The sequence below is a fragment of the Sander lucioperca genome, chromosome 19, assembly GCF_008315115.2.
Source record: "Sander lucioperca isolate FBNREF2018 chromosome 19, SLUC_FBN_1.2, whole genome shotgun sequence".
In the NCBI taxonomy this organism is placed as follows: domain Eukaryota; kingdom Metazoa; phylum Chordata; class Actinopteri; order Perciformes; family Percidae; genus Sander; species Sander lucioperca.
The window spans coordinates 16,241,563-16,268,447 of NC_050191.1; the positions used below are offsets into that span (position 1 = coordinate 16,241,563).

At 40.8% G+C, this 26,885-nt stretch overlaps 2 protein-coding genes and 1 long non-coding RNA gene across 13 annotated transcripts in view; 2 read left to right on the top strand and 1 right to left on the bottom strand.

Annotated features, from left to right (window-relative positions):
* Positions 1-12,179, top strand: part of sash1a (SAM and SH3 domain containing 1a) — a 259,596-nt gene extending 247,417 nt beyond the window's left edge. For all 10 annotated transcript variants that reach the window (XM_031322607.2, XM_031322598.2, XM_031322599.2 and 7 more), the window contains 5 exons: positions 1,905-2,055; positions 2,686-2,814; positions 5,576-6,585; positions 8,823-8,954; positions 9,403-12,179. In XM_031322607.2, the coding sequence (XP_031178467.1) occupies positions 1,905-2,055; positions 2,686-2,814; positions 5,576-6,585; positions 8,823-8,954; positions 9,403-9,663 (1,683 nt within the window). In that variant the 3' untranslated portion in view covers positions 9,664-12,179. The remainder of the gene's footprint in view (positions 1-1,904; positions 2,056-2,685; positions 2,815-5,575; positions 6,586-8,822; positions 8,955-9,402) is intronic.
* Positions 981-23,626, bottom strand: LOC118493876. Its single transcript, XR_004895928.1, has 4 exons — positions 23,573-23,626; positions 20,494-20,496; positions 12,702-12,708; positions 981-992 (listed from the first exon to the last, which is right to left on the bottom strand). It is a non-coding gene; the product is annotated as an uncharacterized LOC118493876 (long non-coding RNA).
* Positions 14,404-26,885, top strand: part of usta (uronyl 2-sulfotransferase a) — a 66,440-nt gene continuing 53,958 nt past the window's right edge. For both annotated transcript variants that reach the window (XR_004108931.2, XM_031322265.2), the window contains exon 1: positions 14,404-14,942. Coding sequence is in view for 1 of the 2 variants with exons in the window: in XM_031322265.2 (XP_031178125.1) it covers positions 14,711-14,942 (232 nt within the window). In the remaining variant the exon portion in view is untranslated. The remainder of the gene's footprint in view (positions 14,943-26,885) is intronic.

Genomic DNA, 26,885 nt, shown 5'->3' on the forward strand with positions numbered 1-26,885 from the left:
CAATGAAGCTTAATTAAAGCATAAACAATCTAGTATTACAGTAAGAACATTCATCTACATGTTTTAAAAACTAGTTTAAAGTAATAATCTCGAAGACTTTCATTCAAATAAATGTCTGTTAAGTCACTATCTATGGCTGCATGAGGTAACATGGTCCACTGATTAAAGCCCTTCCATTGTCAGTTTTACTACCTGGGTGTCTGTGGCGACATTTCTGGGTAACATTAAAAGTGATGCCAGTTAGTGATGCTTTTTCCATTACCCAGCAGTAATTGGTCCGCGAGAGAGGGTAGGCGGAGCTAACGCAACAGACTCGCTCTTCAACTCAATTGTGTGTGAAGCGACATACGTTTTTTTTCCGGTCTCTGCAAACTGAATGACGTCACACAGGCGACAGTTAGATCTCTGTAAAGTGAGATCCAAAAACACACCTGGCGTTACTGCTTATCGCCATAGGTGCCAACAAAGAGAACAAAATGAAGATCTTCAAGGAGTCATTTTTTGTTGGCCCCATTACCAATTTGTCACATCACAACATTTTCTTTGTTTGTAGAGGGGGACTTTTTTGTAGGTAAATGTTAAGAAAAGTTTTCACTGCTTAAGAGTGCCTCACTTATTTTTTGCACTGTAGATATTTTCTTTTCTCAAGTTTCTGTTTTTTTTATTGGATCAGACTACTGTCACTTTGCTGCCTGTTCTGCCAATCACTGCCTTTCCATTCGGCAAATGGTGCCACCCCTCTTAAAAAATCTGTAATTGAGGTGTCATACATCAAAGGAGTGAGAATATTGTTGTTGTGTACTTTTGGAAATGCTAAGTAGAATTTGGTTAAACTGGCAAGCCAACATTTGGACTACACATCAACAGTGCCTGTTTGTAACCATAATTTGTAAATCTCCACAACCCTGTAACGTTTGGGCCAGATGGGTCCTCGGCCAAATAAGCTTTGGAACGTGTTTTAGGTTTTCGACAGGCCAAAAAGACAAAAGATACTGTAAGTGAGAGGACACGGCTGCCTTTGTTTGTATTAGTTGGTGGTCCTTTGTTTAGTTCTGCATCATCCAGCAGGAATACAACAGGGACATGCAGTTCTCTCTGTGTGGACTCCACCATTGTAATTGATGGTCTTGCTGGTCACACACAGTCTATGTATTCATCCAACAAAGTGTGTGGGTCACACAAACATGGAGCCCAGCAATATTCAAAGTGGAAGCAGTTACGAGTGTGTTGAATGATGGTGTCAGCTAGATTTTAAAGTATTTTCTTTGCCTGCACCCGCTCAGATAACACGGTGGTTTGTGTGACTAGCTTTTGTGCTTGCTTGTGTAAGTGTGTAAAACCGTCTTCCGTGGTTGAGGAATACTTAGATGTAATCGTCTCCACCTTCGGTTCTTCTTGTTACCACATTACGCTGGCGGGTTTCCCTTCTAAGTCCTGTTTGCCATTTTGGTCACAGCTAGAACAGCTAGCTGGCCATACACTCCACGCTGGTGCTTGATTGGTATGGCAAACTCGCTAATGTTGCTACAACTCAATTTTGCGTGTCTGTCAACATGACAAAGTTTGTGCTGACAGTTGAGGCAGCCATAACTGAATTAGTCATGACTTAAAGTGATTACGTGCCATCTAAAAAAAATAAATCTAAATAGCAGTTAGATTTGGCTCACCAGTCATTTAAAAGTACACAGTGTGCATGGGAAATTATGAGCAGATGACAAGTGTGTTCTCTACTCTCCATACCCCACCTGTGTTTGTATTCTATGCTTCTACCCCAAAGTTTTTGTCGCTAGCCCCATGACTTAGATCCATAGTGTGTTTTTCTTTAGTCTAGTGTATTTTTTTAGACACCATCATTAACACCTCAAAAGAAACCTAAACTCAGATGTAACATTTATGTCATGCAGGAGCACATGCCCACTTTTCTGTTCAACGGCTACGAAGACCTGGACACGTTCAAGTTATTAGAAGAGGATGACCTAGATGAGCTGAACATTAGAGATCCTCAGCACAGAGCCGTGCTGCTCACCGCCGTAGAGCTGTTACAGGAGTACGACAGTAAGTAGACTCAGAAAAAACAATCACTCCTGGCTGTATAGAAGATGTATCATATCTGTATTTTGATGAGGGTTGAAGACCTGGAATTAAGATCCTGGTGTTTACTGGAAATTCTAACCTAAATCTACTCACTTTCCTTGAAAGATTATATGCAGGAACCCATGAATGTGTCCCTATGCGGCTGCATATTTGCATACTGAAGACTATCATATTTACTCAAACAAGTTGCCAATTTCAAGCTTGCAGCATGCACATGCTTGGAGTTGTCATGCCTAAGTACTAAAGTACAGTTTTTTTTCCCAATAACCTTTCTTCAGCATACAGTTCAGCTGTGTGGCAAAACCTTTAAAGTAGGTGCAAATTAAAATCAACTGAACTTCAAAATCAAATAAAATTTAATTTATGGTGACAAATATTGGGGAAAATAGTGATATATTTTTAAGAAGTGATCATTTTTAAATGGGGTACCTCTGTGGCTTTGAGGTCAAGACATCGTCGACCATGAGCTGCTGCTCTCCACTGTCTTTCCACCAGCGCTATCTAATAAAAAAAAATAATTTTACAATCATGGAATAACATTCAACTCTTATTTTGATGATGCTGCTATTTTCTGTTTCCTTGTATTTTCAGGCAGCAGTGATCCAGAGCGCAGCGGCCTGTCGGGCTCCCAGGAGAAGCTGCTGAACGAGGGTCAGGGCCTGGTGGGAGACTCCCCGCGAGACTCTGGGTGCTACGAGAGCAATGAGAACCTGGAGAATGGTAATGATAGCTTTGCGTAGTCTAGACCACTGAGATCCAAGGCTAAGACCTAGTCTTGGTCTAGTCTAGCTCCACTGTAGTGCCACAGCAACTCCTTCGCCTTTTTCCTCTGTGGGTTTCCGCCTCTGCTCCATCTCTCGCCATGCTTCTGCAACACCTCGCCCGTCTCACTCCCTGGACCAGCGCCTGCCAATCAAACAGCTCCTTTTGCTTCCATATCTTCACCCAAACCTCACCTTTCCTCTCTAGTATGGGTGCTCTAGAGAAATAACCCCTAAAGAAAGAACCCCTTATCACCTCATACTCCATAAAATGTAACTATTCTTTCACTCCCCTTTCTTCACCACTCTTTCCATCCTATAGGCATTCTGTGTCATCAGTGCCAAAGTCCAATTGTAACTGAGAGGGAGCCAGGTCCAAGACCACTAAGCCTAGTCCACCCCACAATGCTGGGAGCTCAGAGGGAGAGATCCTCCCTAATGCACAGAACTGTTCTGATGAGAACAAACTCTCTGCCCAGTCATGGACTCAGATTTTCACCTCTTCCGCATGTGGATGCGAGGCTGGTAAAAGGAGGATACCAGGAGGATGATTATGGGCTCAGAGAGTATTTCTGTTAAGTGTTTTTAATATAGAAAAAGAGCCTGCAGAGTAGCATGTCGATAAATGTTTCTTTTGTAGTGGTGATTTTTATAGGCTGAAAAGGGGGGAACAAAAGTAAAAATGTACTAGTCAGGTAACAGATCACAGCTGCCATTTAAATAATGTCTTCATACCATTTCAATTTGTCACTTTCCTGACCATGTTGCACAAACAATCATACAGTATGTGCCTAAAAAAATGGCTGAAAATATTTAGTATATATAATATAGATTGTAAGAGTTCTGGTTATAAAAGTTTATTGAGGTCTTATTTGTGAAATTTCTTTTTCTTTATTTTTGAAACTGCTTTATCCTCCTGCATAAGAGTGTATGCTTTCTTTCTTTCACAAAGAACATGCTTTTTAACAGCTCCATAACTCATAAATCACTGCTCTGTCAAACCTTCTTTCTGTATCTGTTGGGATCCAGTGTAACTGCTGGGTTTCCTTTTTATGTGTGTATGTGTCATTCAGGTTTTACCATTAAAGCGTGCAATCTGCCATAGTAGAGATTTAAGTTGTGGAATAAAAGCCACTTCTTTAAAAAAAAAAAAAAAAAAAAAAGGACTGGTGCTGCTTGCTTGATTTTTATGTTTCGCCTTTTTTCCTGTTTGTTTTTTTCTTCCATGCCTCTAAGTGCTGTTCACAAACCAGCTGCATAACATTTAGTAAACATTCTGCATTTCTTCTTGCAGTTTCAGGGCTCCACAGTTCTCCTACCAGTACAACCTCATAAAATCATTAATGTATTACTGGGTAACACTTTACTTGAAGGTATCTACATAAGAGTGACATGACACTGTCATGAACACATGAACCCTAACTGTAACCCTAACCCTAACTTGTTATGATAAAAAACGAATGACACTTAATGACAGAAGCATTATGTCATACAAGTTTATGACTTGTTTATAATGTTTGACACATTCATGACAGTGTCATGTCACTCTTATGTAAGTAAAGTGTAACCTATCATAATGCAGACTATGTCTTTCAAACTTTCTCCTTTTGGAGGAAAAAGTCACTGTAGAGCAGTGAATGTATGCTCTTTAAATCAAATGATCTTCCTTTAACATACATGTGTCTGATACGTTTTTCTGTAACTAGATGTAGTAATTCTTCCACGTGTCATCAAATGACTTCTGTAATCTATCAACTTTCACTCATCATTTTCATATGCATACATAACGTGGTGCTCAGTTTAGTAAAAGGTGGGTAATGACATTTAGTCAGTGATTGCCATAATGCAAAAAAGAAAATGAATGAGTGACTCGCAGCTTTAGGTTTTATTTAAGAACACGATATTTCAGTATATTATTTCCCATATTTTAATATAAACAATTCATTTAATAGTAGATAGAATTTTAACATAACTTGCCACCGATGATGTTGTTATACAATCCATGAATCTACCAAATGCTTCTGATTTGATGTCTCAGACTTAAAAAGGTAATTTAAGTAAAGCTAGTCTTTATTGGAACTGTTAAGAAATTAAATTTATCATAACCAATTTTACCTAATTGGCCAATTGGCTTAACTTTTTTGCCATTTCTGGGAACCATTGAGATATTTCGTCATTCCATCAATTTAACTTCTTTCTATCATCCCACCATTTTAACTCTTTGGCAAGCCACACTATGTGGCACCCATCCATTTCATCCATCCAGTTTGCTCTGTAAGCCAGAGGATAGATGGTAAGTTGCTTCAGCCTTTTGTTCCAAAGTTTCTGAACTATCTCATCCAGATATTTTATTTTGGGACTGCTGCTATGACAACAACAAATTAGCCAGTTTGGTCATGAGTCAAAAAGCTTATCCTAGTGGCACTCCACTCCAGCTTTATAAACACTTCTCTGCTTTTGACTGGTTTATAGATAAGCCTTAAACAAGAAGGATGTAATGCTTATATTAGTAGATATAAAGTAGTTATAAATAAATAGTCTGGCCAAAAGGCAGCAAAATAGAGTAATGCTGAGTCTTATGCAGTTTATTAACATGGATCTGATTTTTAGTTGAGGACGTACTCCCTGTTAGCAGTTTCACAAAAGAGGAGGGGATTTTGTTGCACGTAAAAGTGTCTACAAGTCATTACTCAGAGAGGATGAATCTTTTCATTTTGCAGGTAAGAGCAGAAAGGCTTCCCGTTCCACTCGTTCCTCAGCAGGCCTCCAGTCTCCAGACTACCCCACGCTGCCCATGACCCTTTCAACAGAGGCTCTGCAGCAGAACAGCAAGAACCAGCGCGCAAAGTTCCCAAAAAGTTTTTTCATCAAACCCTCCCTGAAGGGCTTCAACCTGTTGGGGCTGCGCAAAGCCCAAAGACGGTCTCCCATCCCTTCCAGCCGCAGCTGTGAGGACCTGGATGGGTCCCCACAGCCCAATGGACCCTGGAAACGCTCCCACTCTCTGGGGGATCTGCACTGGGAGCAGAAGGATCTGGGTGTGGAGCTTAAACTCACCAAGGAAGCACCCAAATCAGGCAGTAGCCCCACCAAGGTCTGTAGAGAGGGTTCCCCAGCTCACAATGGGACTCCAACAGTAAGCCCAAAAGGAAGGTCCAACAGACCACCCGTGCCCTCCCAACTGCCTCTTCACCCCCCTTGTCCCACCCAGTCCCCCAATCCTCCAGAGCTCCTCTCCAGTCCTACTCCAAGTCCCACCGATTCTAATGCAAGTGGGGAGAGGGTTATGCGGACTCACCCCAAAAAGCCTCCAGTCCCTCCTCCTGTTCCTGCCAAGAAGTCTAAGGAAAGACTAGCCAACGGCCTGCGTCACCCCCCTCTCTCCCTGCCTTCCTCGCCATCACCCACTCCCTCCCCTACCCACTCCCTCACCCGTTCTCACCCCAGCAGTCCTATAATCCGCAGCCCCAGCTACGGTGCCCCAGCTTTGCCTGCCAAGACCCCAAGCACCCCCGCAAGCCCCTGTGCCACCTCATCCGCCTCATCCATGGGCGACGAGTCAGGCACCCCACCAGCAGTGCAGCCTCCGTGGTTCTCAGATCTGGGGGGAAAGGTGGCTGTTGCAAGGAAGGCTTCACATGCCAAGATGAGTCCTGACCTGTTCACCCTCCTGGAGCAACGGCTGGAGGCTGAGGGCATCGATCTTACAGAGGAGCCCTACTCTGACAAGGTAAGCAGAGTATCATTAATCTAGACATGAGACAAGATAAATCAACTCACATTTAGATGACTTTTGGTTGTGTTGCAGATCGCCAAGAACACAGATGCACCATTTGTATTCAGTTGATACAACCTTATACATTTATAACGGATGCTGGCAATATTCCAAAAACTCCCTTTAGTAATTCATCATTCTGAACTTTTTATACACGCTCATATGAGTTTTTGTGCGTATAATTAAAAGAAGCATATGAAGTATTGAGATGAGTTGAGGAATTCTATTAAAAACCACATCATATGAAGTCATATTTCCATGGTTAATGTGAACATGGGGCTTCAAGACACCTCTGGGCTATACTTGTCAGGCTCTTTTAGTTTAGCATCGTAACATGCCTTACTTAACTCAGTCATAATTTGACTGCAGCTTGGATCCGAATAACTCAGTCCAACAACACCAGTGGCTTGCGTTGGAACTCATTTAGTTTAAAATTAAAGACCAATAGAGTCTTAAGTTTGTGTTTCTTTTTGTGTGCAGATGCCTTTTTGTATGCAAGCACAATTGTGAGTGAGTGGGTGTGTGTGTGTATTCACCATAATAAATACACTGCCTGGAGCTGAGGGAAAGACTGTGGACTGAGCCTCACTATGATGCGGTTCAGACTGTTAAGTTTATGGGCTGAATCTTACTGAAGGCAGGCAGGGTTATAAAACTCTCTGCCACTCGCCAGACCCCAGGCTGGGCCCCTTTAATATGGTGGAGCCCCCAACGCTGGCAGGAAAACAACAAACACACAGAGGCATCAAGAGATGAGGTGAGAAATAGTGCGTTAGACCACAGCACAGCTCTGCTGGTTTTCTATTAGTCACAAGTGGGTTGGCAGGGACATGAGAGGCTCGCTGCTGTAGTAGCAACATGGAGAGTGTGTGAGCCTGCTCATAACTGCAGTCATCGGTGTCACAGGTCGTACAGGTTAAACCTTTTAAAAATGATTCCTTCTATTTGCTAATTAAACCGTGCAATTTTTTTTTTTAAATAGTTATAAACAAATTATAGTTTGGCTACTTGGTATCAAACATCACTACATTTTGAGCACCAACTTAAATGTGTCCGTAGCATTGAACATCTAAAACTCCTCCTTTATAGATTAAGATATTTGCTGATATAAATCAGGAAATCATCAGACTTCGAGGTTAGAATTTTTTTTTTATATTTCCAAAACTAAGCTATTGAAAAAGTACCATTGGGATAAAGGTACAGAATCTCGGATATCATATTGGCACGGATGTTAGGGCATTTCAAACGATATCCAGCCCTAGGCATGATAAAAGAGAATAAAATCAAATTACTGCAGCCTTGAACAAAGTTAATTGTTGGCTGCCTAAAGGCATCTGGACCCGTCTAATCCTGGCAGTGCAAAGGGTAGGCTTGTATGACCTGCTCCCTTTTTCCGGAGACATTAGTTCCTCCATCCACCCACCCTTTGATCCTCAAAAGACCTCCGGTCCAGTTTGGCCAACCAAAACCAGTTCCTTGCTGGAAACCTGCCATTGCTTCAGGTGTCTGTACAAAGAAAGAGAACAAGAAAACATGTTCTAAAAGTTCAGCAGAGCTTTCTGCCTGTTTCCATCACTCACATAGTCACTGCTCATAAAATTGTTAAAAATCTTCTGTTTTTCTTTTCTCTCATCCTTATCTGTATTTTTTCCCTTTTATTAGTGCAAAAAAACCAAGATACAACTCCCTGTTAATAGCAAAACATGATCCAGCTGTACTTTCAGTGTCTTTGAAAATAAGAATTATCTGTGATGTACTGTATAGGAGCCAGAACAAAAACAGACCTCAGTTTAATTATAGTGTCTATTCTAGTGTGTTTGTCTTCATATTTCTCTGACTCCCTTAAGAATTGTGCTCATTACCTCACCAGAAGATGTTCTTAGAGAAGTAATTTGACATTAATTTATGAACATCAACTGAACATTATGAAGACAGTTGTCTTCATAATGTTCAGTTGTTGTTCATAAATGATGACCGTAATAAGTCAAAAATGCTCCTTTATGTCAGCCTTTACGTTTTACGTTGCCTGTCAGCTTCTCACTGGTTGTCTATCCACTGCTTTCTGACACATCAACATGTCTGACATGTTGTCCTCTTCTTTGAAAAGACAGATTTATGTTTGTGGTTTAATTGTATTCATCTTTAAATGTAGTCACGTCTAATTTCTCGTTCTCCTCCCTTCTCTCCTCCAGCATGGCCGGTGTGGCATCCCCCAGCCGCTGGTGCAGCGTTACTCGGAGGACTTGGCGCAGCCCGTCAAGGATGTGGCCTCCACCATGGACCAGCTTCGAGTCAAAGAGCTGCGTAAACAACACCGCATGGCTGTAAGGCAACAACACTAATTTTCCTGAGAACTTCAAAACAATGGAGACAATGTTTTGGAGTTATAGAGCTAGATAAACGTTTAGTTGGGCTTCCCTAGAAAGTAACAATGCAGGCTGGAAAATATACCAGTAATGTCAATGCAAGGCTGGCGCCATGATTGAGGAGCTGTGATGACTATGCTTGCTTAAATATTGAATTAAACAGTTGGTGAATGTGAATATATACTTATATAAAGGGAATTGTCAGTGTTGTTCTTAGTAGGCTAAAACTTAAGACTTAATAAAGTCTATTTTTACCCCATAGCTTTATGTGATTTGGCAAAAGAAAGCCAAAGTTGCCCAATTTTGTTTCTGGTTTTTTTCTCCACTAATCCCTCTTTATATTCACTAATGTGACATCATCAGAGTAGCAAACAACAATGCCTTGTTTCCCCATTGTGTCACTCAGATTCCTTCTGGAGGTTTGACAGAGATGTGCCGGAAGCCTCTGCCCTCAGGGAACATCAGCACAGTCTCTGATTGGCTCACCTCCATCGGCCTGCCCATGTACACCACATCTCTGGTGGCAGCGGGAGTCGACACACTGAGTCGTGTGGCCTTGTTAACGGAGAGCGGCGTGTGGGAAGCGGGGGTGCGGGATGAAAGACACGCCCGCAGGCTGGTCAGTGAGGCACGATTGGTCGGCTCGCACAGAGAGGTGCAGTCCTAACCATGAAGGGGAATTCGTATAAAGTAACAGGTATCAACTCACTGGTCAGCACCATGTCATTTAAACATGGTCAGTAGGAGGTCAAAGACAAATTGGCCACAGGACTCGACGATCACACGAATTACCACAGCACTACAGTACTTCCTGTCTTGCATGTGTCAAAAGACCTAAATTGAGCCACCCTGCTCACTGATTTTCTCTTTTTATTACTCTTTTCTCAAATGTTTACGGCATTAAGGAGTTTCTCCTAACAGCCAAGACAAGATAGCAGATGCCTTTTTAAAAGAAAGACTGCAGACTCGCTCTGTGGGATGGCGTCCATTCTGAAGACACCCCCAAAGTCTTAAAATAAAGACTTGGATCTGCCTTGAAGGATGATAGCACACTCTTTTGTAGGATGGATGTTTTTTTAAATACAGAAAGGATGGTTTACTTCCTGCATATTTCATAAGTGCTTCATTTTCATCCTTTGTGTCAAGGCAACATTATCTGAGGGTCTTTTAAGGAAGTAGCTCGGCCAAAGTGATTTACTCCTCATTTAGCGTTTCATTCCCACTAATAGGTTCATAATGATGATTATAAGATTCACTTAACATCTGAACTAAATACACCAAATGATGAATAACTGGTGGTATTGAGATGACTTATTTTGTATCATGTTTCTGTATTATAGCATAACACATCTTCATTGTAAAATGATTTGTTATATTTTGTGTTTGCCTTTTGAATGTTGCAGCCTTATTTTGAGGCCAGCTCTCAGTCATTTCTAAGCTTAAACAGCTGACATCACACATTTATATTTCATATTATACTGTATGTCCTATTTCACTATCCACATATCTTGGATGCACACCCTGCACCGATATGAATATAAGTCTTACAGAAAGCTCTGTTTTACTCCAGTAATCACAATCAGCTTTCACAGCAACAAAGCATTTCCAGTGTATCAAGCACATTTTAATTTGCCTTACCATTATGAAAAAATAGCTTCATCATCAAATAGAACATATGTATAGTATTGACTATAGCACCGAGGCTAACCTGTGCTAGAGGTGCAAGCCTCTTTGTTCTGAATGTTTCTGAGAAATAATTGATATTTTATGAACACACGTACACAACCAGATCATTTCAGCCATACACATGGACGTGGACCACAAAACATGTCTGATGGATTGTGGTTTCTTTACTTGTGAAGCTTTGATGATAAAACCACAGGCACAACACAGACGTCGTCCCATGTTTAACATTCCTGTTTCACATTCACTGTACGTGTTTCATGCAGAGGGTTGTGGGACGAGGGAAGGAGGGGAAAATAGAAATGTTTCAAAGACAGCTGACATCTGGGCTGTCTACACTTTGGTTACAGTGTTGAGTTTGATTTATAGCTGGATAATAGGCTGTTTTGAGACTTTTAACACATTATACTGTAGTTATAATCAATGCCTGCCTGAAATTCTTAATTTGACTTTTCTCAAACACACAGAGGATAGATGGTAAGAACAGATATACTGTATCAGGTGAAAAGCTGACCGCCAAGGTCAGCATACACTATGACACTAAATAGTAAATCAGGGAAACACTGTGTCGGGTCAGCCTGTTATAAAAACGGAACTTAAAAACAACTAGAAACTCATTGCTCTTTCATTTGCGTGAAATTAGGCTAACATTTGTGTTGTTTTTCTCCTATTTCTAACAGTAAAGTCCTATCTTTCATCATCTGAACTGAAGACTTATTCCATGGAGTTCATATTTAACAAATTTGAACAAGTGTTATTGCTAAAATTAGAGGATGTATTTTTTTCTTTTGCAGTGGGCACTTGATGATAGTATGTTAGATGTTTGATGCCTTTTTTTCTCTTCAATCAAAGTGGTGCTCTGAGAAAGCGAGGGTGGGGGTCATTATTAAAAAAGTAAAAGACCCAAGAAGTGTTTTGTAAAGGATGAAAATACTGACACTGTAAATGCACTTTAGAGGGTAAATCTAGCTGTTTTATTGGCGGAATTGGCTACGTTTTGTTCACAGGTCCATTAATGGACATTTGTTATCAGGTTTTGTAAAGGGTTTCAGTGGGTTATGCTGGTATTTTATTTTAGTATTGAGTTCCCAATGCCAAGTTTGATAACCATTCACAGGTTAACCTGTTCCAGTTACTCACTTCCAGTTTGTTTTTGCAGTCTTATAAAAATAAATTCTTAATTACATATATGAAATGCTTAGCAGAAGTTGCACATTCTGTATATGTAATTGATATTTAAATAACTTATTTTTTGCTTTTTTCATATCAACTGTAATTAGCTGTACTATATGAATAGCAATACCTTCCTGCATAATGCATATTGCTTTAGCCAGTGAGGAACTACAGTATGTAATGTAAAATATGTGTACAAAATATTTTATTTGGTTTTCATTTACCTAATGATTGTCCATACAGATTTGCTTGTGTATTGAAACAACAAAAGTAATGTCCATAACTATTTGTCATTCTGAAATATAATAAAAACTGTTTCTTGCCATACACTGGGCTTCTCATTCTCTCTACACACTCTCACACACACACACACACACACACACACACACACACACACACACACACACACACACACACACACCAATTTCCAATCTCATTCATATCAAGAAGCCCCAAATAGGTGCACACCAGACAATGGACCCCTTATTCATAAAATGTCCCAAAAGATTGCACCTGAGATTTTTACTTGCATAACATCTATCTGAGCCGGTGTTTGGCATTCATCTGAGTGGAAACAGACACAATTGAATAAGCATTTCCTTCAGGAAGAATAAGAACAATCTTTTTAGCGCGTCTTCCTTGGCTAGTTGCTCGTACATTTTTAAGAGAGTAGCCACTGTGCAATAATTGTCCTTCATGCAGCTGTAATGAGCAGTTCGCTTCTAGTTCACGACTCTGTCTTCCACAAATACAATTGCTCATCCAATTTAAAATGTCTCGGAAGTAAAAGAGGAGACCTTATTTGCAATGAACAATATCTGGCTCGCGTTTCTTCCTATTATTCTAAACCACTTTCCTCTGCAGCATGTATGCATGGCTGGATTTGTGTTTGTATTCAATCTATGGTGAGAATCTGCAGTGGGGTCACAATATGATTATAAATCTTTCCTTTATATGACTGGATTGCATACTTCATCATGATGGCATGAATGAACAGACACAAAGTCACAGGAGAGTGAGAAAAGATTCCTTACCAATAAACTGTAATGAGTGTCATACTTTCATCGGTTCTTATAGGGAAATTAGCTTGCTGCTTGTTTCCCACCAGGGAGGTCGGAAGTCAAATAAGTAGTTCCTCTGAAAGTTTGTTGTGTTTTTGAAGTCTGACTGTAAAGTTTACTTTAGTGTTGGCTGCAAATCCAACTATCTGAATGTGCAGGTTATTCCCCCTGCGCAGAAACCTATAGATTCTTATTTTGGTAGGGTAAACTTAATTAAGTGGCCTCTTAGTCCTAAGCGTACTGGGCCTTGTTCGAATGTGCAATAGTCTTGCAGAAATGAGGTTAATTTCTCTCCGTCTCCTCCTATTTTCCCAGTAATATTATTTACTCTAATGTGACTTTAGTAAACACAACAACCTTGAGTAATCACATGTGGGTAGACATACTGTTGTACTGAGTATGTGAAATTTTACACACTCTGAGGAACAGCTAAAACCTGTATGACACATCTGGGCCTATAGCATTTTAAACATTGGAGTTTGTATGTGCTTCCTCCAGGTGCTACATGTTTTTTCTACAGTCCAAAGAAAAGCTGACACACACCACCAGAAATGATTTGGTTTAAATCCCATGGCCGCCAGTAGTTCTGATTAGACTAAACCTGATTTACAGCAGTGACCTTACTGACATCCTTACTGTTATTCTGTGTAATAAACTGCTGTGCTGCAGGGGAGATGCGGCTATAAACCCATAATGCATTCACAAGTTTTGTGCCTAGCTTGCAAAATACAGTACTGTACTATTCACATTTCATTTACCTGTGGAAAAGCCAAGCCAATGGGCCCTCAACAGAATTGTTGTGCTCTGCTTTATTACCTTTTGTCTTTCAAGCCATATTGTTTCTCACAGCCGTTGTTGCTCCCTTGACTACTGTAGCTGTCACCAGAGAAAGTGCATCAGCTTCTTGGTGTGGTAGTGTGTTAAATGACTGTTGTCACCTCCTAAGTGCAGGTGTAGTCTAATGGTGGGTTCTAGCCCTGCTGTGGAAAGATATATGGCTCAGTGTTAGGTCCTTACAGCTGGCCTAAGGGGAAAGAGAAAGTTTAAAACACACACTCATACATAGGAAGTGAGCAGATACTTATCTCCCCAGCTTCTTTTCAACACGCATCAAACATCTACCCCCTTGTCCTAAAGTGGTGATAACACAGCTTGTTCTATTTTATGAATAATAACCACTTAAGGAATAGGTCACTGTGATGTTTCTATTAAGGATGAATGTTTTGTCTGTTAACTACAATATAATTGTATTATCATCATATTATCAAAGCTTTGGTAAAGCATAAAGCCACCACTTTCATATATCTACTGAAATGAAAAATGTCAATTCACAGCTGGCTTAAAACTCTTCCCACAGACCTGTCAGTCTGGGATGCTACTAATCGTACCCGTTTTTTGAATGTCCAAGGACTGCTTGGAAGCCCCCCTCTCTCCCTGAACACTGGGTGACGCTGTTTTACGCACTGCAAACCCAATCCAGTAAGAGGCGGAAGTTTTTCCTCTATTCCACGTTAAGTAATCTGACACCCAAAAGCCTCCAGAGCAGAAGGATGGACCCTTAACTCGGCTTGAAGGACGGAAGGAAGGAACACTCATCCAACGAGCGCAGGCGAGAGGGACCGAGCAGAAGCGAAACGCTGAGCGCAAAAACAACCCCGTGGCTGCGGCAGCGGAGGAGAGCTGGGTCCCTGCGCGTCTCTATAATAACTGGCCGTCCGCCTCAAATGGTGTCACAGCGACAAGTTTCACTTTCCACATGCGGATGGGTGACTTTCCACGGCGCTTTGTGAGGAGGAGATGATGAAGAATTTCAGCAGCAGTCCCCTTCACAGCAACAAACAGACTCCCAACCACGTTAGAGAGCGAAACAACAGAAAGTACAGCTTACTCTCTGCTATACCGTTGCGATTTTCCTTGCGAGGTTATGGTTTCTGCATGGCTACGCTGTTCTTCTTCTGCTTCGGGTCCCTTTTTTACCAGCTGAACGGAGGACCCCCTAAAATCCTGCTGGACATTCGACAGTATCTCGGTAAGAACTTTTCATTTTCCTCTGCTGGCTGAAGCGCGTCATCATCAAAGAGATTCTTTTGAATAGAAGTTGAGCTGCACGTCTAGACGCCCTGCTTTGATTAGACGTGTCAAGAAAAGTTCACCCAAAAAGAAAAGAGAGTTACTGAGGCTTTCACCTCTCATTCACCGGCGGGCAAAACTCTCCTTTATAAAAAAAAATCAACTGGATGCCACGGCGTCTCCTCGACCTCATTCACCTCAGAGGAGTTATCGTGATGTCCTCTCATCATTTACAGTCTTGAAGCCACCAAGGTGGCACTATGTGACGTTACTGTAGACTGACACACATTTTAGTAAAAGCGTGGATACTGACATTTCAATGTGCACTATCTCTGATTTTAAAATGGTATATTCCTCCAATTTCAGAAGGTTTTCCCCCAACTTTAAAATCCAACTAATTCAGACCCAAACCTGAGGAATGCGCTCCTCTTTGCACCATTCGAACATCCGTTCTGACTTGTCGGAGCGAGATTGGGATCTATTATGGTAACAAGAACTCGGCAACTGTAAAGATTCATACAGTATGTGTAGATGATGGCTGTCATCTCTTCTTGTACTGCCAGCTGGTGCGCTCCAGCCACATCGCGCTCATTACGCACGACTGGCACCGGTGGAACAAGCGCAATAGTGTTCTAAAGACTGCTGGTGTTTAGAGACAGCCATGCGTGCTATGTCTTAGGCTTGTTGTTTCTCCAACTGATAAAGTGAAAGGCATGTGGAGTTGTTTGTTCTAAGATAGAGGTTGCCAGCTGTTTTCATATCAACTACTAAGGTTCCCAATTTTAGATAGTATACTCTGAAGGGAAAACTTCTAAATTAGTTTTCTTTTAAATATGACTTGGCACTGCTGTTACTGTTCTTATGCTGTACTGGGTGATAACTAGAAAAAAGTGGATAAGACCTATGACAAATGGCTACATCTGCATGTGCCTGTCTTCAGGATGAGATATGTCAAGTGTAAAAAAAGGAAGTTTGTGCTTGTGTGTTTATATATGCTATACTAATTTAAGACTATCTGATACTCTACACAGAGGTGATTTCTTATCAACATGTCTGTCACTGCTACAACTCAGGCTACAGCTGGGAAGTATGTGTTTGTGTGGTGAAAGGAGGTTGTGTTCCTACCTATTTCTCACAGAGGGCTTGAGGCCTTTATGACGTGATAAACATCTGGAACAAAATGAGAGCCACTCATCACGTCTGCCACTAATCCCGTGGGTCAGATTGGTTTCCTGTAGACACACACACACACACACACACACACACACACACACACACGCATGCTTGCAAACTGCACCTGTCAAAAAATCATTTTGATTGGTCTTGTGTTGCAAAACATATACACAGACTTTTTATAGATGTAGTTTTTTTGCAGCCAGTTTAAAAGCTTTACTTGGAGAGCGTTATACTTTCCTCTAAAATGCAACTTGATTGCCTGAGCAGCCTCTACATACACTACACACACTGAAGCATCATCACTCTGATGAAACTTTGCAGCCTAAATGTGATTTAGAAATTGCAGCAGTTGATGCAAGTACATATTTTAGAGTAGTTGCACAATGCGTGCGCAGTCTGACAGCTGTAATGTCTCTTATGCTTAAGCTTAAGTTATCAGCTGAATCTCAAACACCTTAACACACAGGATGAAGCAGATGTTTGTACTATTAGCACAGACACACACAAGCACCAGCAAACAGACAAAGCCAACTATATTATTTGCACCATCATAATCCACCAGCGCTCAAACACACGTGGATCATGAGCGCAAGGAATCCCTCTATTAGAAGATGAATGAGTGTCTGGGCCACCTGCATAATGTGATCTTTACTGCAGCTCCTTGAGGGCCTGAGCCTTGTCAAACACACTGACTCCTCTATACTCTATTGACCTCAGGAGGCAGGGTTTCTTATGTAACAGTGACACAAACACACTGTAGTACCTCTGCTGGGGTTTGGATGAGTAATCGTCTCTTCTCATTACGATGCTGGAGCAAGGAGAAAATGCTTTGTTCCAGAATCGGATGGCTGCAATTTGAAAGATTTTACACAATGTTGAAGTAATTCAATAGTCTGATTTCTGTAATGAAGTAATACATTTTTCAAGTTTTTAAAGTTGGATTTATTGGGCTATTTATTGCGGTGGATTCTAAAATGGTGAGGGGAAAACATAGATTGATAGGCTTCAGATATGGTCTTGAACACTTAAAGGAGAGAATCAAGAAATCTGGCAGGAAGGTGGAGAGCTTGCTGTGCAGAATATTCTTATGATTTGGTGGCAATATGGCCCTTGTATGGAGGAAAGTTATTTTGGCAAAGAACCTAATGTTCCACAGTTTTGCTCTGTCACCCTCACCTCTGTCAATTACAGACACACTCTCTCAGTCTGCAATCTACTTTTTCTGTCTCGGTGTCATAGATCGATGAGTGGAACAGCTTGCCAGTTGAGGCAGGAACTGAAAGCAAACTCCAGCAAACTGTGTAGGGGAAACTCCTTACCCCACCTGGAATGAATGAGAAAATAAAGAGGATATTCAGCATTAATAATCCTCCAATGTATGTATACTGTATGCGTGTGATGGGCAGACTAGCAGCCTCTTATAAGCATCCAGTGATTAGCTGATTTATTTAGCTTAAGCTGACTTGTGTTATGCTTTTGGCTGCACTGTGCCAAGGTGAGGATTCCTGGTGGGGTAAGTGAATGTGGGTGTGTATGGGAAAGAGAGTAGTAGATTGATTTTGTGCAAGTGTGTGTGGGTTTCTCTCAGTCAGACGCAATGTAGAGGGAACAGACCCTGTTTTGTTTGGGCCAGCGGTGAGGTTGGTGTTTGAGGGTGTCACTCAACATATAGCTGCAGAAACTAAAACGTGCAGATCTTTAGACATAGGTCGACAGCTTGACATGGACTCTCGCTCACACTTTCTTAATCTCTCTCTCTCTCTCTCTCTCTCTCTCTCTCTCTCTCTCACACACACACACACACACACACACACACACACACACACACATACTGAGATATTACCTCGACCAATCCAGCTACTTAAAAAAAAGCCTGATGTGGGTCATGCAAAGGTGTGTGTGTGTGTGTGTGTGTGTGTGTGTGTGTGTGTGTGTGTGTGTCTCCACGTGTGACTGCACAATCACACCTGACTGTGTAGCAGTGAATCCCCTAGACATTTAACTTGGCTGGAAGGTCTCTGACTGAAACATGATTAAATTATTGTATTAAATATTAGCTTGTTTCACCGCTGTAGGCCACCCCGACAGTTCACAGGTCAAGGAAACACCAGTGTGCAGCTAAATGACTGTATTAAGTGATTAGCAGTCATTTTTGGAAGCTTTTTATAGAAGCAACTGTATCCATTTCTGGTTAAAATGCAGAATAGAACAGTCATATGAGAGAAAATATGACAGGATTTAGCCAAGACTGGACCCTGCCAGAGTTTGAAGGCTGCTGGCTCTCTCTTTTTTCACACACACACACACACACACACACAACATATATCTCTGCAGTGACATTTCAAATACTAGTTGATTCTCAGTATTGTCAGGGAATGTGAACGCGCTGATGGGAAAATGACTTTTGCTGCTCTTTGATATTGCACACCATTCTCGTGTAGCTCCGTAGAGCCAAGAGAGCAAAACAGAGAGAAGGATCTTTCTCTGTTCTCTCAAATCTTCCAGTTATTGAGATGGATCTTTCAGGATTAGCCAGCATACATGGTACACTGAATCCTTCCAGGGGAACAAATGTAATGTACTTTTAGGACTCTTAAGAACACAGGTCTTCCTCTGTGTTTGTGTGTTCTCTATCCCCCTACCATAAATCATAAATGCTGAACAAACTTGGTGCGTCTCTCACTAAAAATCGCTCTGCTTCTCAAAAGAACCCTGTAACCTTATAACACTCACACACATTAATTGAACTTGCCAGCAAAGCGGTGGAGTTGTAGACTGCAGGGCGGTGTTAGGGATTAGACAGGTATGTGTGGACACAGAAGAAGCTTCAGGAAATCTCTCCTCCCCCCAGTTTCTGTCTAATTAACAGCAATGCTGGCCAGGAAGTGGGTGAAAGCAAACTGTTTAAGTGAATTCAAATAAAGTTTGGTTTGGCTGGTGACCACTTGGTAGAAGTAGCGCTAGTTAATAAACTTTACATGTATATAAAGAGTAAGAGAGAGAAGATGTAGAGGGAAAGTGAAAGGTTGCCTGCTGTGAGAAAGCCGAGAAACCTCCAGGTCAGTGTGGACAATACAGACACAGCACGCCTAACTCATGCTGTACCTGACTTCTGACAGACAGACTCAAACACATAGGCAATACAAACATACAGTGAGTGATACTTTGCTAATTGCATGTGCTGATTGGATAAAGACACCACTAGACCCGCTTATTGGACCATTAATATCATTAATACAAATGAGCTTGAATAAAACACACAACTTTCTTTTAAAAATGTCATCAAAATCCTATAGTTCTGAAATATGTCACGTTGAATGTGTAAAATAATCATATCTTTAGTGCTGATGCAGTCATGAAAACCACACGTTTATCACATCATTATCTTTAATGAAACATTGAATATTGTCAAGTGTGGAAAGACTACATAGCAAGTTGTTTGCATGAAATGTAAACATAAAATCATCTGTTATCAAATTGATAGTATAATAAATAGTTATTTCAAATTAGGATATTAGGACATGCAGGTGTTGTCTATCATCGTTTAGGGCAAGATCATAATCACAAGGAAAGAATAGTACTTATTTACTTTTCCAGACCTTTAAAGTCACAAACCTGTTCCACTAACCTCAAGTTTGACCTGCTGCCCTTCTTTTCCTAAATCTTATCAAAACACAAGTACATACATATTTTATACATGTGCATGCAGATGTGCATACTGTAGTGAGGAAACTGACACACAAACTATACGGATGCAAAAGAGCTTCATTAAGCGATCCAGCCATGTAAGTGTGATTTTTGGCACAAACTCACCACTCCATTCACACCCGTACGCCCGCTTCCTGTTAGAGGATATTAAAAATGCGGTCTTTATTTCGTCTAGTCATATTTTGTTCTTCAAAATGACAAATGTAGTGCACAGACTCTTGGACCAAAGTGACAGAATCCATGCTTTAAGGCAATATACCGAAGTGTCAAATAAAATGTAAATCAGGCCAGTCTCGGTCAAGCTGTCACTCATTTTAAAATGACTAACAGGGTTGCCAGGTGTGTACCAGTCAGACTGTGGGGTGAAGTTGGTCATGTGGAAAAATACTTCAACTGCTCATTTATTCCCTCACTCCTTTTCATTTTTGTTATTTACATGTGCAATGTTTGAGCAGGGGTGGCAAACCAAAGCACAAACATACATTTACATTTAATACAAAAGGCTGCTGCTTCAAGATAATCTCACATAAGTTAGGAGGTGAAAACAGAATAATATTTTGCATCCATCCAACACCTCCAGCTGACAAGGCTCATATAGAAGGTGAAGGCATGACAACTTGGGCTACTTCCTCTATATTCCCTCCTCCTACAGTATGTTAATCCTCATGGAAGTGTTGAGGAAAACTAAGCATTGCCTCTGACAGACCCCAAAACAACTCCTAACTGGCGTCACATCCAGCCTAAATGCCAAAACAATCATACAGCTTGTAATTCCCTCTGGGTTGGTAAAACAAGCAGTCCTCCCTGCTGAGCCGAGGCTAGCCACGCTCTGTTTATTTATCTGCTTTCTAACGTGCATGCCAGCTTGTTAATTGGCTTTAGGGGTCAATAAAGGGATAACACTTTGTACTTCAATGGAAACCAAAGAAAGAATGACTCAGATTTTAATAAGATTTAAAACAAAAACAATTAATTTTTTTATTAATATTTTATGGCTGTTATAAGCACTTGGTTCTGCATGTGGTTAATGGATTCACATATTTTCTTTTTAATTAGTTATAATAAATGACTATCCTTTGCACTCCTTATTTTCTGGGTTTTTACAATATGAAATAATTTGGGAAAATAACTTAATGTTGATCTTGTGATTACATAATACAAGCAATTAGCATTACCAATTAGCATCTCCATGCATGAGAGGCTGCTATTGCCCTCTCCAGAGAGTCTGGCAAACACTAAAACAACACAGGGTAATTATCCTCCATTAGTGCATTTGTTTTCACCACACGAAAAGAGACCAGATGGGAAAAAAATTACCAATGTGACAACGCTGTTAAACTGCAACTGTTGCTCCAGGCTTGCTGAGCAATGATGGTTATAACCCAAGAGAAATCTTAGATACATGTGTGGCCAATGGTTTGTGACTAGACTTGTGTGCTGTGCCACTGTGTGTGCCTCTGCTTTTGACAAATGACTGCAAAGGATTGATTAAGACATATACATAGTGGCCATAGATGCTCTGTTTCTACAAAGTTGGGATGTATTCAGTTAAATACACAATAGTTGACTTTTAAATAACGTTTCTGTACAAAATTTCTGTTACTTTTCAGCAGTATTGTACGTCTCATTTCTTTACCCCCCAAAAAACTGCATGATAACATATTCTTTCTAACATGTCATGTTATGTATCCTCAATTGTATGAACCTCCTTTTCTTTTAATCAAAATTAAAAAAGGTTTTATAAACTATATTGTGTTAAAGGACAATTCCGGTGCAAAACGAACCTAGGGGTTATTAACAGATGTGTACCCACTCTGTCGCTCTCTGGGACATGTTTTCATGCTAATCGAATGTGTTTGTAGCTTGAAAGACGCTAGCGCGGACGGCTGATTAGCTTACAACGCTAGTATTCGGGGCACAGGGAAAGTAAAAACAAATCGCTATTTATACCACTAAAAAGGCTCAAAATATCACCACACTTCAACGGTAGCATAATGAGGGTCCCTAAATGTTAACCGAAGCATTGAGAACTTTGTAAGTGTACAGACTGTTTATTGAACGAAGAGCTGCAGGAGCTCCGTGAAAGGGCTACGAGAGAGAGAGATACTGGTAGTCAATGCCGTAACACAGCCTCGTACTTCGGGAAACTGGTGGTGTCCTTTAATTGTCCTTTAATATTTGATCTTAAGAGCTGCTTGTAGGTGTCTTTTTTTTAACTTTGGAGTGCGACAGGAGAGATGTTTAATGCAAAGATGTAAGCATGGTAACAATCTTCTCAATGTTTGCCAAGAAAGCGAGGAAGTATATTCCCAAAATGACAAAATATTTATTTTAAAAGCTTTTATAGCCCAACTTTATGACGTAAAAGTGAGGTATGATGTTCCACACAGCTCGAAGCTTTAGTCTATTAATTTCAGCCTTTTGTACTCCATATAGCCACACATTATATATCCGCTCAGAAGGGGGTTGCTTTTAGGAACTTTTTGCTGTTTTTAAGGGGTTGCCAAGACACTGATGATGACTGGTTGTGGTGACTTTTATGTTTGCTCCTGTGGTGGTGCGTGAACGGCTGTGTGGCTCGAGGGCCCACAGCCACTGGGTGGTACCCTGGCTGATGCTTGTAAGAAGGCGACTACGTATATCCCATAATTTAAAAGATCAGTGCCAGGATAAATAGAGGTCCTTCGAGAAAATTAGGTGTCCGCTTACAACATGTAAACGTAATGCCCCAGCTTTAATCACTTCGTCCAGAAGGAACCAGACCTCTAATCTGAATCCAGGTCCTTTCATGACGGAATTAGAAACAGAATAATTGAAGTCTGCTTTGTGAGTGCTGTTGATTTTTGGATCATTTTTGCCCTTCCTCATATCTCTGTGCCCTAGTGTTGTTAGCCTATTTAGGAAGTTTACTTAGGCAAAGCACTCTACATTCCTGTGTTTATTGCCACAGAACACCCAACATGCTGAGCTCTTGTTTCTGTTGCATTGGCCACATATACACTTGTCATCAAACAGCATATCTGTGTGGTCACCAAAGTCGAGCAATTATTTTTCAATTTGATTCAACAACTCTAGTCTGACTTTTTCATCAGAGTCCAGGGTGGCAAACCAACACCCTAAAGCCAAGTAATTGGACGTTGTGGGACTTGTTAAGAAGAAACATGCTGCCCGGTGGTCAGTGACATACCTTGTTCAAGGAACTCTGCCTATCTTTATTCTGAGTGAGTTTACCACATCTCTGTCTGCTAGCCTCATTTCATGGCAATGAAAAAAATATATAGTGGTTTAAAATAGCAACTTTAAATATACAGCAGGGCAGATAGAGCGGCAATGCCCAACCCATGTTGTTAAAACCACTATGTGCTGGTTTGGGGAAATGTATTGCCTTGCACTTTAAAGTTTTATATAGCCCATTCCTTTTTGGGTTCCGCTGAGTAGAATGAGAAAGCCAGTTTTTCGGCTGTTTTCTAGAAACTAAGGCTATTTCCAAAATTAATTTGATTTATTAGAGTATATCATAATTCTAAAGCAACCATAATGAATATTTTTATGTGAAAGGGTCACTTGTAGTGATGAACCCATAGACAGTTACTGTATCATCTGACTGTGCAGTTCAACTCAGTTCTGAGCGTTTAGCTTCTTTTAACTCAAAGTTTTCTGGCTCACAACTTTACTGTTTTGGTTCACTCTCACCGCTCTCATAACAGCCCTGTCTTCTACAAATTACGTTCCCATACAACAAAACTGCATTCTCAATTAGTTTTCGAGGGAAACGTATTTTGTCCTGGATTCCGTTTGTCTTTGACGTACCACAAATTTCTAATCTAAGTCCGCATAGGAAGGGGGTTCGGGTGGATAGATGGATCAAACAAACACAGGACTTTCACCCAGGAGACCGCTGTTTGTGTCCCGTCTGAAACCAATAGTCAACTTTGACTTGTTTATGTGACATGCTTGATTTACGTTAGTAACCTAAAGAAATGAAAAAAAAAAAATAATAATTATGTAACAAACATACTTTTTTTTTAACCCAAACCATCGTCTTTTTTAAACCTAACCAAATAGTTTTGTTTCAATTCAAAACTTTAACCAGGTGTTTGAAACAGTGACTGTTTCACAATGTGTGCCGGTAGCTGGAAAATACATTTCCCCTGAAACGTAATTGAGAATGCAGTTTTCGTTGTAGGGGAATGTAATTTTTAGGAGACTTTGTTGAGAGGTTGTTTGCTGTTTGTTGTATCCAGATGCAGTAGACAGCTGTTTTCATCAAAAAGTTCTGATAAACCCACTGTACGCTACCTACTGCACCAAATGCTACTGTAAATGCTCCATCTAACCATGGTAAATTTTAATATACTCTGCTGTCTTAATTCATTAAATACTAGCTTTAGTTTTTAATTGTAGAAGTCAACAGCTTGCAAGGTTTCTTAATGTTATTTTGTCAGACACCAGGCCCAAGGGCAATGTCAAGTGTGGGGTTGTCAAAGACATCAGACGTTGCCTTTTTGTAAAACGATACCCAAACACAGATTATCTTTTTCTACAGCTTTTAGCCTTTATGATTATGTGGGTCTTTCATCTGCTTTGCACAGGCCTGTTTGCTCAAAAAGCCCTGAACATAAAATTTGAAAGACCACTTTATCGTGTTTGATTTTGCTTACACTTATTGTTGCGCGAGTATGTACATGCATATAAACAATTAGATGCCTTATCCTAGTTGGTCTCAGATGAAAACAGAACTGGACTCAGATTAAGTAAAGACCATTAGACTCAAAGACTCACATTCATGCTCTTTCAGCTTACATAAAAGCTGAAATAGTTTCATTCATAATGCTGCAAGAAATGACTTTTTACATTCCATTTTTATTTCATTGCACTGCAACATTTTCCTTTGTTTAGTCTCAGAGCTGGTCTATGTTTTACACTCCAACTTTAGTTGTTTTAGAAGAAACACTCTTCACACACATTTAAAAGAATACATTTATTTTTGTTTAGAGAAAGAAGCCACTTCATCTATCTAAAGGCCAAGCTAAATAAAGAGGGAAGCTAGAAATATGTCTTCTAACCCCTCCCACCCACCCTGTACAAACAAAGCCTTATGCAACAGGTCTTTATTTCTGCTTGTCACTCAAAAAGTCAGTAGTACCTGTCTACTTCAGGCTGCTGTGTCACTTACTTTAAAATGACAGCCTTTAGGGGGGATACGGCTGGCTTAGTTATTGTTATCATTTTGCTACTCACAGACACCAGAGACAACAGAGAGCAATATGTTAACACTGACAGGGTTTGGATGTGAATCTGCAAAGAGTGTGTACTCTGCTGCCAACTTTCCATAATGTGATCCATAGTCTCAATTTTAAAGAGCCTTTATAGTCAAATGTGATATAAATGAATGCAAGTTTTCTTACTTTTTCCTTCTCTTTTACTAACTTTATGACTAAATAATAAGATATTTCATTCATGTCTGGGCTGAGATAGATAAATGTATTGACGGCAAAAGGAGGGGGTGGACGCTCTTCAGACGGCCTGAAAAGCATTTTTGAAATGTTCAGATGGAATGTGGTCGTCCCGCGTGGAAAGCAAACCTCACTTCGGCCAAATATCACACCTTTGTATCAAAATGTGCTCTCCTCTTCTGAAACCCACCTTTGTCTCCCACCACTTCTTTCTCTGTCTTTCTTATCGTCTCTTTCTTTTTTTTTACGCTTACACACTTTTTCCCTTAACACCTGTCTCTCATGTGTAGACAGCAGTGCAAAATGTGACTGACGGCACATCATACCCACCCTAAAATAAAAACGAGGGTTAGTGCTAAAATCCACACCCTGCCATCGCCTGTCACACTTATGAACTCTTCAATATCCAGTTTTGTTTCTTCGTGTTTACCCTCCAAACAACAGATCCTGCGACTGCTAAAGCCGCAACCGAGACATACTGTAGTGCTGCAGTTCAAATGTTCTGGTCTGTTGGCGAAATCACATTTTCCAGATTTTTTGAAGAGACATCTTGAGTAACAGCAACACAGTCCAAAATTAACAAAGGCTTTATCCAAAGACACACAAACACCCAGCTTCCAAGAAGTCTTTCTTTTCCCCATCTAGTTTAAGATGGGAAAGATTCTCGGCAGGGGGATTGGTTCAGCAAAAGAGTCAGCGGGTGTGGTCAGTGGTGTTAATTACAGGGTTGGAGAGTGATGGGTTGCATTTGACTAGTGTGTGTGTGTTGACTGAAATTTAAACGTTTCACCTAAGTTACTTTTGGAGCAACCAGAGAGGTTCAGGAATGTAACAATAAACTATTATCTCCTCAGACTTTAACAAGAGGTCAAAGGTTATGTTAGGTCCTCAGATAAACCCAACTTGAGGTTAAATGGGTAACTCTATAGTTTGTGTCTGACTCTAAAAAACACAGTGTTTCTACGCCCCTTGAAAAGCCATCAGCTGTTTGGCCTGGTCCACTGGCCCAGATCCTGGTTGTGTAGTGTTTCCACTGGTCTGGCCCGGAGCAACTTGCCTACCTCTTGGCCCACTGGCACCTTCTTGTTGCACCAGTCTGGCTGGGACTGGGCTGAATTTGTGCCAGTTGGACCTACCTGTCCTGTAAATCCACCCATCACTGCTGAAAGCTGTTCTAATTCTTTACCACAAATTCTCACCCTAAGAGTTGCCACGTTCTCTTCCAATGTTTACCCAGCCTCCCTTTTCTTTCTCACCGTCTCCCTCCCTCTTTTTCCATTCCCATCTGTTCCTTGCCACTTTCTCCCTCTACATCTCCCTGCCTTGTATCTCTCCTCCTTGTGTTTCCTCTTCTGGAAGTCTGCAAAAAAACGTCCAAGTAACATTCTTTCCTGGAGAGCAAACTGAGCGAACATATGCAGCCTTCATGTCGTCCTACACACTGCAGTGGATGTGCATATCACACTCACACACTCACACACACACACACACACACACTCACACACACACACACACACACACACACACACACACACACACACACACACACACACACACACACA